This window comes from Spinacia oleracea, chromosome 6 (assembly GCF_020520425.1).
Source record: "Spinacia oleracea cultivar Varoflay chromosome 6, BTI_SOV_V1, whole genome shotgun sequence".
NCBI lineage: Eukaryota > Viridiplantae > Streptophyta > Magnoliopsida > Caryophyllales > Amaranthaceae > Spinacia > Spinacia oleracea.
In genome coordinates this window covers 135335493-135350323 of record NC_079492.1, presented here as the reverse complement: position 1 = coordinate 135350323, position 14831 = coordinate 135335493, and the positions used below count along the sequence as shown (strand labels likewise).

The window sequence follows — 14831 nt, the reverse complement described above, 5'->3', positions numbered from 1 at the left end:
TTATTATCTCGACATGATTTGAACATATCGATTATGACCAGAACATGATCGTTACAATTTGGTTTTGCTATGAACATATTGGTTCTAGTCTAGACATGATCTGGACATATCAATTTTGATCTAGACATGATCTTGATAGATCGATTTGATCTTCAAAAAATTGGTTCTAATTTGGACACGATATGGACAAATCCATTATGATCCGGACATGATTTGTACAATTCGGTTCTAATATGGATATGATCTGTAATTCTAATCAAGACATGATCTGGACAAATCCATTTTGATTTGGACATGATTTGGATATGATTGTTCTGCTATGGACATTTAAATGTTCAGATTTGAACAATGTCTAGGACTTATCAGTTATGATCTAGATATGAAATGGACAAATTGATTATGATCCGGACATAATTTAGACAGATCGATTCTGATCTGCACAAGATAAATCGATTTTGACTTGGACATGATCTGAGCAGATTGGTTCTAAGCTGGACAATTTGAAACTTATGTGAAAAAACATCCTATTTTATCAATGTTTTATTTATTTATTATGCCTTAAACAACATATCACAATTACACCACCACAACCATAAAAGCAGCAGCAACAACAACAACAATAATAATAATCATCTAAAATAATAATAATAATAATAATTAAGTATCTGATCTGATCTGATCTGATCTGATCTGATCTGTGCTGCTCTGTTCTGCTCTGCTCCTTGACTTCGCTAGTAATAAAGTCCATATGAGAAGGTGATCTAAATAGGGGGTCGTTGGTTTTTTTCTTTTCTTTTTTCCTCTTGTTTTATGCTGCAAAAAAATAAAAAGAAACAAAAACAAAAATTTCCGCCCAAATTTCACTTCTCTTCTTGTTCTTCCTTCTTCGTTTCTAGGACTCACTCTTACTCACAAACTTCACCCAAAATTCTGGCTTGTTCACCGACCACCAAGAAGTGTTCGCCGCCTCTGTCCTCGAACATCCATAATTCCGGTCGGTTTCTTCACGTTGTCCGCCTACCTCCTCTGGGCTTCGTGTTAGGGTTTTCGTCCTTCGCTTTTTGGTTCTCCAGGTATTGCTCACTCTTCCTACTCAAGTGAAATTTTTGGACGAATTCCTCTATGCAATCGATTGCTTCATCATACTTACCTGTTGAATTTGTAATCAGCGATTGATTGAATTTTTTAGGTAAGAGTGTCTTCTGATAAATGCTGTTCTGCGTTTTGTGCTAGGCAGTTGCGAATTAATAGAAAAATATTCTAAATCTCTTCTTTTCGACGATTTATTGGTTTGAGCAATTTTGATGCATTTTTGTTTATCTATTTGATTGAATTATTTGTTTTGGATGGTTTTTCTTCTTCTAATTTGTCAATTTAGCTGTTTGGAAATCATTTTTTGTATATGAATTTCATCAATAGCTGTTGTCAAAAGTGATATGAAATTGGGGCAAAGTAGATTGTTGTGTGGCCTTACTGAAATTTCACCAAAAGCTGTTATTTTTTTTTTTTGGTGGACCACTCTCTTTCCCCTGAAACTCTCTTTTTGGAATGGGTATTGCTTTCATTTATAAGTAATTAGCCAAGACTTGTAAGGGTCTTTCAATTGTACTAGTAAGTAGTAACAGGGTCTATCTGACGGAAGACGGAGGGAAGCTACTTGGTTCCAAGTGAGTTAGGAGGCTATTGGGAGTAGGATTTAGAGGCATAATGTATGATACTTTAAGTCATTCAAGAAGAATTGTCAGCAACAACATTTAAGCACATAAGGCAATAATGACACTAAATATACAGAAAATCCATTTACTAATCTGATTGAGGTGCACTAGTCTAGAGCATGTTGCTGTTTGTTTTGATTCTCTCTTGTGCTAATGTCAGCAGATAATACAGTGATACTTTAGCTTCTAAATTGTAATAACTAAAAAAAATACTCTTACAATCAAAGCTAAATTGCGTTCAGGTTGCTGGATGACTTAGCTCTATTCAAGTGTCAGTCCCAATCATGTCTATTTCGAAGAACTAATTATTGCAGCAAGATCAATAACTATCTTAAGTTTTAGTTAATCCAATAATCTCTTTATTAGTGATTGGACCTTGTTTAATTACATTAAGATCGCGGTAATCTGTAGACGAGATCAAGAGAAACCAGCAGTGGTGGCTTTATTAGTGTCCTTCTATATTTGCTCCTATAATGATGGCTTTTAAGCATGTTTTAGCATTTCGGAGCATCAATTTCTTGTGGTTTTGTATAATATAGATTGAAATTATTGTATAAATATGGAGTGAAATTATTGTATAAATATGGAGTGAAATTATTAAATAAATTGTTATTGTGAACTCGTGATCAATTTAATAGTTTTGACCAAATGAATCATGAATGTTGATTTTTAAGACTTGATTTGGAGCGATATAATAAAGTAAATTGTTGCTGTGACTTGTAAATAGTTTTTTACCAATGAATCATGGATGTTTGGTTTCAAGACTTGATTTGGAGTGAAAGGATTTAGTGAATTGTTGAATGACTGCTTGGTCCCTTATTTGGAGAGAGAATGATTATTTTAAATATTAGCATGAATAGTTTGAAGTATTATTAAGGTGTAATTTGAAATTTTGCGACTTTTAGAATAAAACTTTTTATGTACTTTTTTAGATTGTAAGTTTACTTTTTCTATTTTTTTGTAGTACTTTGTCGATGGGTCGACAGCGCCCAACCATTGTTTAATTATAGGGTCCGCCACGGATCACAGACACCACACTTCTCTCTCCTTCCTCCAAATTTGCTGCTTCAATGCCAACTTCTCCATCAGGTAATACTGTGATTCACTTCATTTCTTTTAACAAAGTTGCTTCATTACCAATTATGTGTGCCCTAATTTCTCTCTCTTGTTTCCACCGCTTGGGCAGACGCTCGGCATAAAAGGCGGAAACCGCGAGGGCCAAAGACCATGAAACGGCACCATGGCGGCGACGAGGAAGAAGAAGACGATGAAGAAGAGAACGAGGTTATGGCGGAGGCGGATGAAGATGAAGACCTCCACCCTAACCCTAAGAATGCCCAAATTCCCAGAAATAGGGCCATATCCGAACCCGAGGTGACCTCTGGCAGCGGCGTCCGAATCTCAGACTTCCCCGTTGCCCTGAAGTATGACGTGAACTGGCCCCACTCGTGTGTGCTCAAAATTGCTGCTACTGAAAGAGATAGAGAAGTCAAGGGGCAGGGGCAGTGTTGGGACGGAGGTGCTGTTTTGGAGAATATATCATACGGTCAGCTCCAGGTGTCGTCTGCTGTGCCATCTGATTGTCCTGCACTGTTGGGTTCAGCTTCAGGGGATCAAGAGAGTCCGGTTGTGCTTACTCCGCCTCCCATTAGGGAAGGTAGGGGCGTGGTTAAGATGTTTTGGGACAGGCACCATGTTCTCCCCTTTCACGCCGGTATCTCTCTCACTTTATTGTCTTTATTTTCACCTCTAATGACAAAAGAGTAGAACAACACTAATTTTGTTTGGGTGGGTTGTCAATTTTTTCACTTATTTCATCTTTACTGCCTTCCATTTTCTGGTATGCGTAAAAATATTTATTATCTCTGTGGGTGTATCCATTGCTCGTTGCTTCTATGATATATATTAAGCTGTGGTTTTAACTCTTAACTCCTAGTTCTCTTTGGACTTGGGCCAAAATAAATGGAACTCCTCGTTTAAAGCCAAGCTCAGAGGAGGGATAATGCTTTGTGATTTTTTCATCAAGTACATTGGTAATAATTACTCCATCATGGGAATGAGTTGGATTTTGTTGAAACGCAATGACTTGACTGTTTTTAATGGTGTGCCACTTGGTAATTGATAATTTAGACGTTATCTATAACAAAATGATTCTATCTGTTTCTAGTTACTGCCATATTACTACAGGTGTTCATTACAATTCAAAACATTCTTTGCTGACCTTTGGTTTCTTCTTCATGGGCAGAGTGGTTTCAACCAACATCAGTGCACAGATTGGAAAGACAAGTGGTGCCACATTTTTTTTCTGGCAAGTCCGCTGAACACACCGCTGAGAAATATCTGGATTGTCGTAATTTAATCATTGCCAAATACATGGAAAACTCGGAGAAGAGGCTGTCTATTGGGGATTGCCAAGAATTGGATGTTGGTGTTGATAACGAAGATATTAGTAGGATATTTCGTTTCCTTGACCACTGGGGCATTATTAACTATTGTGCTCCGTTGCCTCCTCACGAGTCTTGGAGTATTCAGTCATATCTGAGAGAGGATCGAAACGGAGAAGTTCACGTGCCATCAGCTATGTTGAAGTCCATTGATAGTCTTATCAATTTCGACCTTCCAAAGTGCAGTTTGAAATCTTGTGATTTGTCCTCGTCATTGTCATTAACTCCACCTGATCTTGCTGACCTGGACAGTAGAGTACGGGAGATGTTATCAGAAAATCACTGTAATTTTTGTTCTCGGTCCCTGTTCGTTTTGTGTTATCAGTCTGTTAAGGAGGTAATTTCACTAATTTGCATTCTTGTCCATTTTGGCAATGATAGTTACCATTTATTCTATGTTGGCGCACTGCATCTCTTTCTTATTCCTAACAAATTTTAGAAATTGAACCCGTCCTCCATCCATCTATTGATCATCTTTTACTGTAATGTGAACCTGTGTCAAGTAAGAGGAGTGTATTGATCATCCATTGTCAATTTGTAGTTAGTGCTTCTCATTAATACTCCCCCCCCCCCCCCCCCCCCCCCCAAAACACCGACACACTTTACTCCCTCATATAATGCTATGGAGCCCACTACTTCTTTCTCATCAAATCCACTCAACCAAATAGTAAAACCATACCAAGCACATGGTGCATGCAAAAAGGAATGGAGGGAGAGAGTAGTAAGTAGTAACCTAAGGATCACGTATAAAGATAACAAAGATAAGTGAAGAAAAAGGAAAATTAGAAGTCAATAAGCTTTGAAGAACATTTTTGGGGGTGGAAGCCATTTCTTTTTATACTTATAAATAGCCTAGTCGTTTTCAGGTCTGTGGATAAAAAGAGGTATCCCCCATAGCAGTTAAGACCTTCTACATTATGTTTTATACTTCCTAGTCGTTTTCAGGTCTGTGGATAAAAAGAGGTATCCCCCATAGCAGTTAAGACCTTCTACATTATGTTTTACATTTTTAATTGCTGTAATATGTGGGTAGAGAAGAGAAAAACTATTGCTTCCTTACTTGTTGAATTTCAACTCTGATTGATATCCGAATGAGTCTATTGCTCCCTGTATAAGGAAGCTTAATTGAGCATACCACAGTCCTTAAAGATATGATGGATCTAATATCTTCGTTGATCCCTGTTTCATAACAGGGACCTCTATTTTCGTGCCATCATTTTTTGGAGGTGGTTTGACCTTGCTGTTTTCCTTATATATCTCTTTTCACCTGATAGCATTTTGTCAACAGGCTGATACAATGCTATGTTCAGAATGCTACCATGAAGGGAGGTTTGTTATTGGTCATTCAAGCATGGACTTCATTAAGATAGATCCCACAAAGGAGTGTGGTGATCATGATGGGGATAGTTGGACTGATCAGGAAACACTTCTACTCCTCGAGGCACTTGAAATTTACAATGATTGCTGGAATGAAATAGCCGAGCATGTTGGAACTAAGTCAAAGGCACAATGCATTCTCCACTTTCTTCGTTTGCCCATAGAGGATGGCTTACTAGAAAAAGTGGAAGTTCCAAGTTCCTCTGGTCAAACTTATGGGCTGGTCAAGTACAGTCATGATGGATCCTATCTGAATGAAAATGGCATCTCTTCAGGTTTTTATTTTCCTCATGTATACTTAGTGAACTGGCGCTTTGTAAATTCGTTGTTCACTTGCAATATTTGTCTTTGTTCTGCTTCGTGCATCTCGATGCTAATACATAGCCTTCTCTCTCATTTGTTTAGGACCCCGTGAGCATGATTGTGATTCTGAAAATAAGTTTCCATTTCTAAATTCTGAAAATCCTGTCATGGCTCTGGTATGTACACACTGTTCGTTTTACTTGCTTCTGTACTTATTTTCTTACATAACAATTGAAACAAATATCTTCCAGTACTTTCTTTTGTGTGTATCTTTCATTCTTATGAACTTAATTCGATGCATATGCTTTGGCGAAGAAGCCAGATTTCTGGTAGAAGAATACTAAGGGGCTGTTTGGTTCACATTAAAGAAAGGGAATTCCATAATTTTGTTTGGTTCATGATACGGAATGGATTATTCCACTTCCCTTCCCTTCCTCTGCCATAATTTTCCTTATTCAACCACGGCCAATTGCCATTTTCCTCTACTAACATATCACATTCATCCCACCAACCTCCCAACCACTTCTCCTTCTCTTCAACTTCCACTACGATTCCACACAACACCGTAAACCATGCTTACCATCATCTCGGGTCATCTTTACTCTGTCGCCAATCTCGATATTCTTCTTTTTTCGGTAACACAACTACTCTAACTTGGCCTTTGATGGTTTAATTAGACCCATGAGACTCCAAATCCCTTGAGGTTGAATTTATTCCAGTGACCAAAACCTTTGGTGGTTTTGCGCTTTTGACAAGTTAGTAACCTAGATCTGCGTACTCTCTCTCTCTCTCTCTCTCTATCTCTATCTCTTGACGAAAATGGTGGCGGATATATGCCTGTGGTAGTGACGGTGGTTGTGGTGGCAAGGGTAGTGGTCGAAGGTGGTAGGAGGACTCCAAAAGAGAAAATGAGTAAGGGAAAAAAGGCCAGACAAATGTTCACTAAGGGAGATGAGAGTTTGCGTTGCCTTCCTCTTTTTAAATACCCCCAACAAAACAGCCCTTAAAAGGTTTGGAGATTTTGAAATAGTAGTCTTCTAGAAGTAGCAGATAACTATTTACAGAGGTGGAAGTTTTGTACAACAAGTATGTATCATTAAACATTATGAGCATGTACTGGAGATATCATTATCAGCATTCTCTACACTGCATGATTCAAAGAAAAAATGAAGCTCTAGTCACAGAAATCACAAGTACACTGTTTTTTAATATTACTTTTTCTAGGTCGTTTCCTTCAATTTTAACCAGGTGATACTCTTTTTAAACATAGTCAATAAAGCAGCTGAATTGAACCTTTCTTCATCCTTACTGAATTGGTGAGAAGCCTGGTGAACTAAAATGTGAATAGTATTCAAACATCATATCATGAGATAGCCATCTAAATTTCCCTATTTTTATAAGCAAAAACAAGTGTTAGCATTCAAGAACACTAGCCAAGTAGCCATCCTGGTAACATTTGTAGATGCAGTTGTGGATTTCAGACTTTTGACAACTGAAGCTATAACTTACTTCATTAGTTAAGATCCATTAGATAAAACTCAAGTCACAATGGTTTATTTTTGTTCTTTTCTTGGATCAGCTAATTCTAAAAGGCGGTCTCATATTTCCAGTTACAGATTGACTTTACCAACTTTAAATATTAAGGTTGATAGACATCCTACTCTTTATTCTTTATATTTATTATTCTCCCATAACCTGTTTTTTCTGTTTCTACACATTTTTATTTGCTTGCTGCAAACATTTTAGTGATTATGTTTATATGGCTTCCATGGGTTCTGTGACTTCTGATAGGTAATGTACATTTTTTCCAGGTTGCTTTTTTAGCTTCTGCTGTAGGTCCTAGGGTTGCTGCTGCTTGTGCTCATGCTTCTTTGGCAGCCCTTTCAGAGGATGATCGATCATTGCATGGTAATAGGTAGGGATGTCTTCATCTTTGTCAGTACTGTTATCCCCACTTCAGTTGTCATATGTTTGGATGGAGTCATTTCAGTAAGTGTCTCTTCAATTGTCTAAAGTAAACAAGCATGTAGAAAGTTTGTATGCGAAGTACAGAAACAACCTAAAAAATGAAAAATGGAACTTGAAGGATCCACGAATAGCAGCCTTTGTCTGATAGAATCCTTATTTTGTATTCTTGTATTAGTTGTAACCCGTGCTCATCCTTGATGTCTTGGCGCTGATTATCAAGTGCGTTCTGTAGATTAGGTGTAGTAGACTGGAATAAGTCCATGTCTAAGACTGTAATATTCTGATACCTTTGTGTGCATAATGTATAAAAATGTGAAATATGAGAACTATAGAAGGTTGAACTACTTCTGTTGACATCATCTGCCTTTCCCATTGTTTGATAGTATCTGTACTCTAGGCCTGTTGGTTTCTGTGTCCTCCGTAGTTTTCTCGATATTAAATCATTCTTTGTGCTTAGTTTCTTGCCTCATGCTCTATTTTGATGGAATATTTCAGTGGGGTACCTCCCTATGGAGTCAAAGATTGATAATTCTGACTTTAGATCATAATGGACCTGGTTGTAATGGCTCATCAAACTGCATTAGATTTTTATTTATGTGGCTGTGTTTCAGATAGGTCGACTTGTTACAACATCTCTGTTATCAGAGGGTAAAGGCTGCTTCCCCCCCCCCCCCCCCCCCCCCCCCCCCCCCCCCCCCCCCCCCGCCGCGGGGTTTATGATGAGGCTTAATGGAATTAAGAGACATCTACATAATATAATATCTATAATGGATGAAGAACTATTGCAATTCCTCATATCTTAGAACTACTTTATTTATTCTCTTTGAATGGAAAGTTTGTATGCGTTGATGATTGGAAATATGAAAGGCCAAGTTTATTTGAACAAGGGAGTAGCTCTTTCTGTAAAGGAACCGTGTTGTGTGCCAAACAATGCAGAAGGGAGCAATCAAGAAAGGTAAAGGAAATTCATAACCCCAAATCCCTTAATGGCTATTTGGTTGGCTATTCTGTTTCCCCCCTTTTTTTATGAGTCGCCCATAAAACCTCTTCATCAAATCCCACCTCAAGTGGGACTTCAGGATTTCCCCATTTTCCTCTATTATTATCTTTGCCGGTCAATTGCCGCCCAACTACCGGCCATCTCAAGAATCCTAATCAACGCCACCGGACCTTATAGCCTAACATCTCTATCCCTTTTCCCACCCATTCCATCCAACCACCAAGTTCCTCTGACTTCAAACCCAACACCGTCTCAACCACCAACGAAAAACAAACTAGAGAAAAAAGTACATCTAAGAAAGGAGTGAGAAATAAAGACGTACAAACCACTGTTAGAGCAAAAAATTGCTTTTGACTGTCTAATTCAACCATCATAGCTCGTGATTTGGAGCTTTGCTTTTCAAATTGGACCACAAACAAGCCTTTCGACAATGACGAACAACGATCTAATATTGATGAAGCACATGACTTTGAAGTCCGAAGGAGCTAGGCTTTCACCGACTCGGGGATGGGGCTTGACTAAACTCGGGAAGAGCCGCTAGAAAAGAGAAGGACTTATTTGTCTGTAGGTTGAAGGCGCAAACATCTTCAAGTAGGCTTTGGAACAATACTTCAAATATCTAGTCCTCTTACCGTGTCTAAGAGTTCTAAAAGTTTCAATTAGCATACATTGTTAATAATTCTCATATATGTAAAAAGAGGGAGCTTAATTGACAATGTCTAAGTCTGGAGTAAGGGTAAGACTCTCTAGGGCTATTCTTGCTATGAGGTTCCAGTGGATTCACACTTCACTTTAAGGTAGTTGACTTGCTTACTCAAGAGAGTAAGTTTCCATTATTGATTGGAGCTGGAAGAATCCCGTGCAAAGGAGAAGCTTTCGACGATAGCTCTTTCGCTTCTCGCCTTACTAGCTAGGCAAAGACTTTGATTTTCACTCTTAGAGCGGCGGAAGAACGAAGGTTTCGCGACAAGAGTACAACTCATATCCCACTTCCCGGCTGACTTGTCTTCTCTTTTCATCAATGGTCAATATTGGACCACAGGAGGGGTAATTACCTACTTGGTGCTTGCATTAAGGAGATGTAATCGCTAAAGCGGTGATTTTGTTTACATGCTTAAGCGAAGCTTTAGGAATGTAATCACTAAAGCGAGGCTTTTGGAAAGCTATTTCTAATAAATAAGCAATTTCGTAAGTTGTTGCAGATGAGGAAATTCCAATACATGGAATGATGCCTTTGAATAATCAATTTGGTAAGCTCTTTCCATACTTCTTTCTCTTTCGAGGGCCTTCTTCATCTATGCCTCAATAGTAATAGTCATGCTTTTACTGGAGTTGTTGGGAAATGGGGTAAGAGCGTCGTTGATCCTTTTTGGAAGCATTCGGTGGATACTCTTGGGGCTCCAAAGCGTTTTAGGGTGCGCTTCGCTTTTGTTGCGGAGCTTGTTGCTTTTCATTTTGTAATTCGGTGAGCATGACCATCCATCTTGAAATCCTTCCATTGAGGGTTTGCTTGTCAAAGAGGAATTTGAGTGGGTCCATCTTTGATACCACATACACTTTGTGAGTAAGCATAGCGGCGAAGCTTCTTTGTGGCCCACTGGCCCCTATGAGACAAGCTTAATATACCGTGTCTCGTACTCGAGTAGCTTTTGACTCAAGTAGTAGATTTTTTTTCCCGTTCAACCTCTTGTGCTAACATTTCTCCAACAAGCATAAAAGAAACTATAGAGCTAGCGCTAAGGCCTTTAGTTTTAGTCACGCGCTTTAGCTTTCTTGGTTGGTTGAATGGAGCTTTGACAAGCCAACCCGGGTACGGACCCAATCAAAGATTGGACCCAATCAAAGATTGGACCCAATCAAAGATTGGACCCAATCAAAGATTGGACCCAATCAAAGATGGACCCACTCACAAAGTAGCTTTGGTCTAGGATGCTCGGGTACAGGTCCAAGCTTCTTGTCGAAATGTGGAGAGTGTCTCGTAGAGAGAGTGTAGAGCCACTCCAAAGACCCTTTTGAAGAACCAACTAATGTACATACTCTTATAGTATATTATAGTATCTTGATAATAGCAAGTCTTCTTCAAAAACTTCGATTTAACGACTTCATTCTGAAAGCTTCGCTTAAGCGACTACCCTTCAAAAAGGTTTGAGGCAAGGGGATCCGATGTCTCCTTACTTATTTGCTATTGGTATGGAATACCTAACTAGACACAACTGAAACTAAATCCTAATTTCAATTTCCATCGTAAGTGTGAGAAATTAGGCATCATCCATCTTATGTTTGAAAGAGGTGATGAATGCTCTATCAAGCAAGCGATTACAAAAGCATAGCTTTAGCTATTACAGATCCGAAAGCTTTGCTCAAGTGACTTCGTTACAAAAGCTTCGCCTTAGTGGTTACAACATTAGAATCACCAGTTTCACACAAAAACCACTAGCTCTTAGGAGCTTTTGGAATGGATAATGGAATGAAACAAATGAATTTTTTGAGAGAAGAACTTGATGGTAAAACAATCCGGTGGTAGTGATGAATGAAGAGAGCCAAAGTTTCCAAGTGTTGTTTGTTGCATTTTTCTGTTTTGCTCCCTAAACTGCAAATGTTCGTTGGGTTTGAATTTTCATTATTTTTTTGTCTTGTCCATAAGCAATAATTGAAACCAGAAATTTGAATCTGATATATGGTGTCTAAAGGATCGGGATGGTCCACAAGATCTTCTTTCTCCCGTGTTATTGCCAGAAATTGGGTAGTTCTTTTCTTTGCTCAACTTGCTTCAATACTCAAGCTTAAGTGAATTTTTGTTAGACGCTATTGAAGTAATCAAAATTACCAAATGAAGAATCTAGAAGGAAACGTTAGCTAAGTTGAAATTGTCATGGAAGATTATTTAGACACCCACTTCCTTATCCTTTTAGGCATAATACTTTGTAGTATGTCATTTTTAGGCGTGTCTTTTTAGTAAATATTCTGTAATACGTCATTCCTTCGGATAAATTTGTGACATAGTGGATGTCCGTTCTTGTCTTTTATGTTTTTTTGCCATGTTATTTAGTTCTGGGTTATTTTCCGCTTAATGGTTTTGCCATATTTGTGGGCTCTTTCTTGGGGCTATGTACTCGACTTGTCAAAGATGAATATACTTCTCTTTCTTTTTTTTGGGTGGTCGGCTTGCCTTTTGTCATATCACATTAGATCTTTCAATAGCAATTTTAATTATTATCTTTAATCCTGAAGGGAGGATTCGGATGATGGTCTTGTAGAATTCAGAGAGTCCAGTCAGCAGAAAGGTAAGGCTCAACCTTTGTGTTCTTTTGTTAGTAATCTAAAAAATGTTGATTAACTTATGTTTTGTTGATAACCTGATATACAAACAAATACAGACTCTTTTTTCTCGATATTGTATTTGTCTTACAATCTAGAAGAGAATTTGACTGAATAAGGTTATTGGCACCTAGACAATATTAATGCGGAAGCTTCTTCACTACCTGCTGAGAAAGTCAAACTTGCTGCAAAAGCTGGTCTTGCTGCTGCAACAATGAAAGCAAAATTGTTTGCAGACCATGAAGAGCGGGAGATTCAGAGGCTATCTGCTAATATTATAAATCATCAGGTATTAGTGTCCATTTTTTTTGTTTCCAAGTTTACTGTGTGTCTTTCTATTACATGAATCAAAAACCATGCAGTATAATTGCTGGATTTTAGTGATTATAAGTTAAAATTTCACATAAGATATGACAGATGATGGCATAAACATGTGAAACCTATGTTCTTGTCTAGATCAAGCTTGTCAGCTCTCTTGTTATGATATGTGTTTCCACATTGCTAGATCTGATGCTAAGGCACTTGAGTTTTTCTTCAATTATAAGATAGATCTATTAGGTGGAGGTGATGAGAAAATCATATGGGTGAAGCACCCTTTAAACCACCAAAAACTACAAAAAGATCCCCACTTGTCACATTGTCTTGAACTATATTCACCAAAAATCTATGCTACTTTGGCTTATTTTACTTGTGTACCCTTTCCCTAAGCATCAAAAAAAAAAAAATTGAAGTGGTAATCTATGTCATAAAAAACAGAGTGCTTTGGAGTTTGGACAAAAGGAATTGGTTAGGTTTCTCATGGAATTCTTGTGGTGCTTTATTCGCATAGCAATCACTTGTTTCATGTCATGTCATCATGGGCATCTATTTTGTGATAAATAACTCATAGCTGTTGTGAGTTTGTGACACATGCAATATGATTTGGTCAAGTATAACCTTAACTGCCCATGCTAGGTTTAAAAAATTCAAAATGACAGTTCTCCAATAAAACTTCATTGTAACTGGGGTATATTCATACTTTCATGCTATATTCTCGCCATTGATCTTCTCGAGTACTAGTAGGTTGAAGACTTTGAGATCAAAATGCACCTGTGGTTTACGGTTAACCTGTATAGTTTATCTAGGAAGCACCTGAGCTGTAGTCACCGGGTAAACATGCAAACACAGAGCCTAATAACTACTGTATTAGTTCATAATTGGCTGTGTGCACCTTGATGCTATAAGTTTTGGTTATTCTTAAGTTTATCTGAACTGAAGTTTTGATGCCAGACACTGCTTTTATGAATTAAAAGTTCTTTTTAGTAAAACAATAGAGACTAGTTTTAGGCTTTCGTGGAACTCGGTTGATTGGGAAGTTAATAAATTTGAAGTAGCTTGCAACAACTAAAAGCAGGAATATAGTTTGATCTACTCTATTTGAAACCGTTGTTTAAAATTTTGTCAAAGGCGAATACAGTGGCCTTGCTAATAGGCTTTTGATTAGCAACATAATCAGGGATTTAGTTTTTGAGGAATAACATACGAGGTATGTTACAAGTTTCTTTTCACAGTTCCTTCCAAGATATAACGTTTTTTTTTGTGGTAAAGCAGTTGAAGAGATTGGAATTGAAGCTGAAGCAATTTGCTGAAGTGGAGACCTTATTAATGAAGGAATGTGAACAAGTAGAGAAAACAAGGCAAAGGCTTGCTGGGGAAAGAGCTCGTGCTTTAACAGCTAGATTTGGATCCAGTGGAGTTGCTTCACCTATGAATTTACCTGGTGTTGCTCCTCAAGTTAATAATAATAATAACAATAATAATATCAACAACAGCAGACCACCAGTTATATCAGCATCACCTTCACCACAACCTAGTGTTTCTGGTTATTCCAATAGCCAAATGAGCCATCAACAAATGTCAATGTTACCCCGTCAGCAAATGTTCACTTTTGGGCCCCGCCTACCGCTTTCAGCCATACAACCTTCTTCCTCGGGGCATCCTTCAGGTGTTATGTTTGGTGCACAAGGGAGTGGCCAATCTTCTTTGAGTCATCCTATGTTGAGACCTGTACCGGGGACGAGTACAGGCATGGGCTAAGGTTCATGGCAAGAGATCTATATTTGATTTTCGTGATCTGTGCACGCTCATTCTTCTCTCAGGCCGTGACGATGCCTATGTTTGGGGGCAGATTCTTCAACTTTGATTTCTGCAGTGGTTGGGAATATGTGGTTGGACCTTTTGGGTCGATTTGCAATTAGTTGTGGTAGCAGTTGGCGGCTATTCTTTTCTTGTTTCTCGTTTTCTTCTGGCTTTCCCTGTTTAGTGTTTACCTCCTTGAAGTCAAGAATTGTAGAGCTGATTGGAAAAAAGGTGATTTTTTTACTGGACTGCAGTTGCATTGGAATCGTGACTTTAAAACGCTGTAGACAATCCTCTTGGAGAAATATGATAAGAATAATTGGTGATAGAAATTCTGATAGTTCCATAATAACATCTGATTGTAGCACACTCCATCTGCTTCTGCCCTCTTCCTTCTTCTACTTGAAGGAGCTTCTAAGCCAGAGGCAATAGAAGCTGATTCCCCTAGCAGATATTAATAGCACTTCCTGTTGGAGTTGGAATGGCTTCAAGTTTCTTGTTTGCAAGGCATTACTAAGCTGCCCATTCGCTCTACTCAATGCAGTTTCTTCCCCATCCTTTCTCTCCTATAAGGTGTGGTTTCATAAT

At 38.3% G+C, this 14831-nt stretch overlaps 1 protein-coding gene across 1 annotated transcript; it reads left to right on the top strand.

The window, feature by feature from the left end:
* The first annotated feature begins 811 nt into the window (after positions 1-811).
* On the top strand, positions 812-14575 carry LOC110798147 (SWI/SNF complex subunit SWI3C). The gene is made up of 10 exons (XM_022003305.2): positions 812-1073; positions 2680-2804; positions 2902-3429; positions 3961-4496; positions 5448-5811; positions 5942-6015; positions 7651-7754; positions 12039-12091; positions 12260-12414; positions 13716-14575. The coding sequence occupies exons 2-10, from the start codon at positions 2786-2788 to the stop codon at positions 14199-14201; spliced, it is 2319 nt and encodes a 772-aa protein (XP_021858997.1). The 5' UTR covers positions 812-1073; positions 2680-2785; the 3' UTR covers positions 14202-14575.
* Positions 14576-14831: the final 256 nt, after the last annotated feature.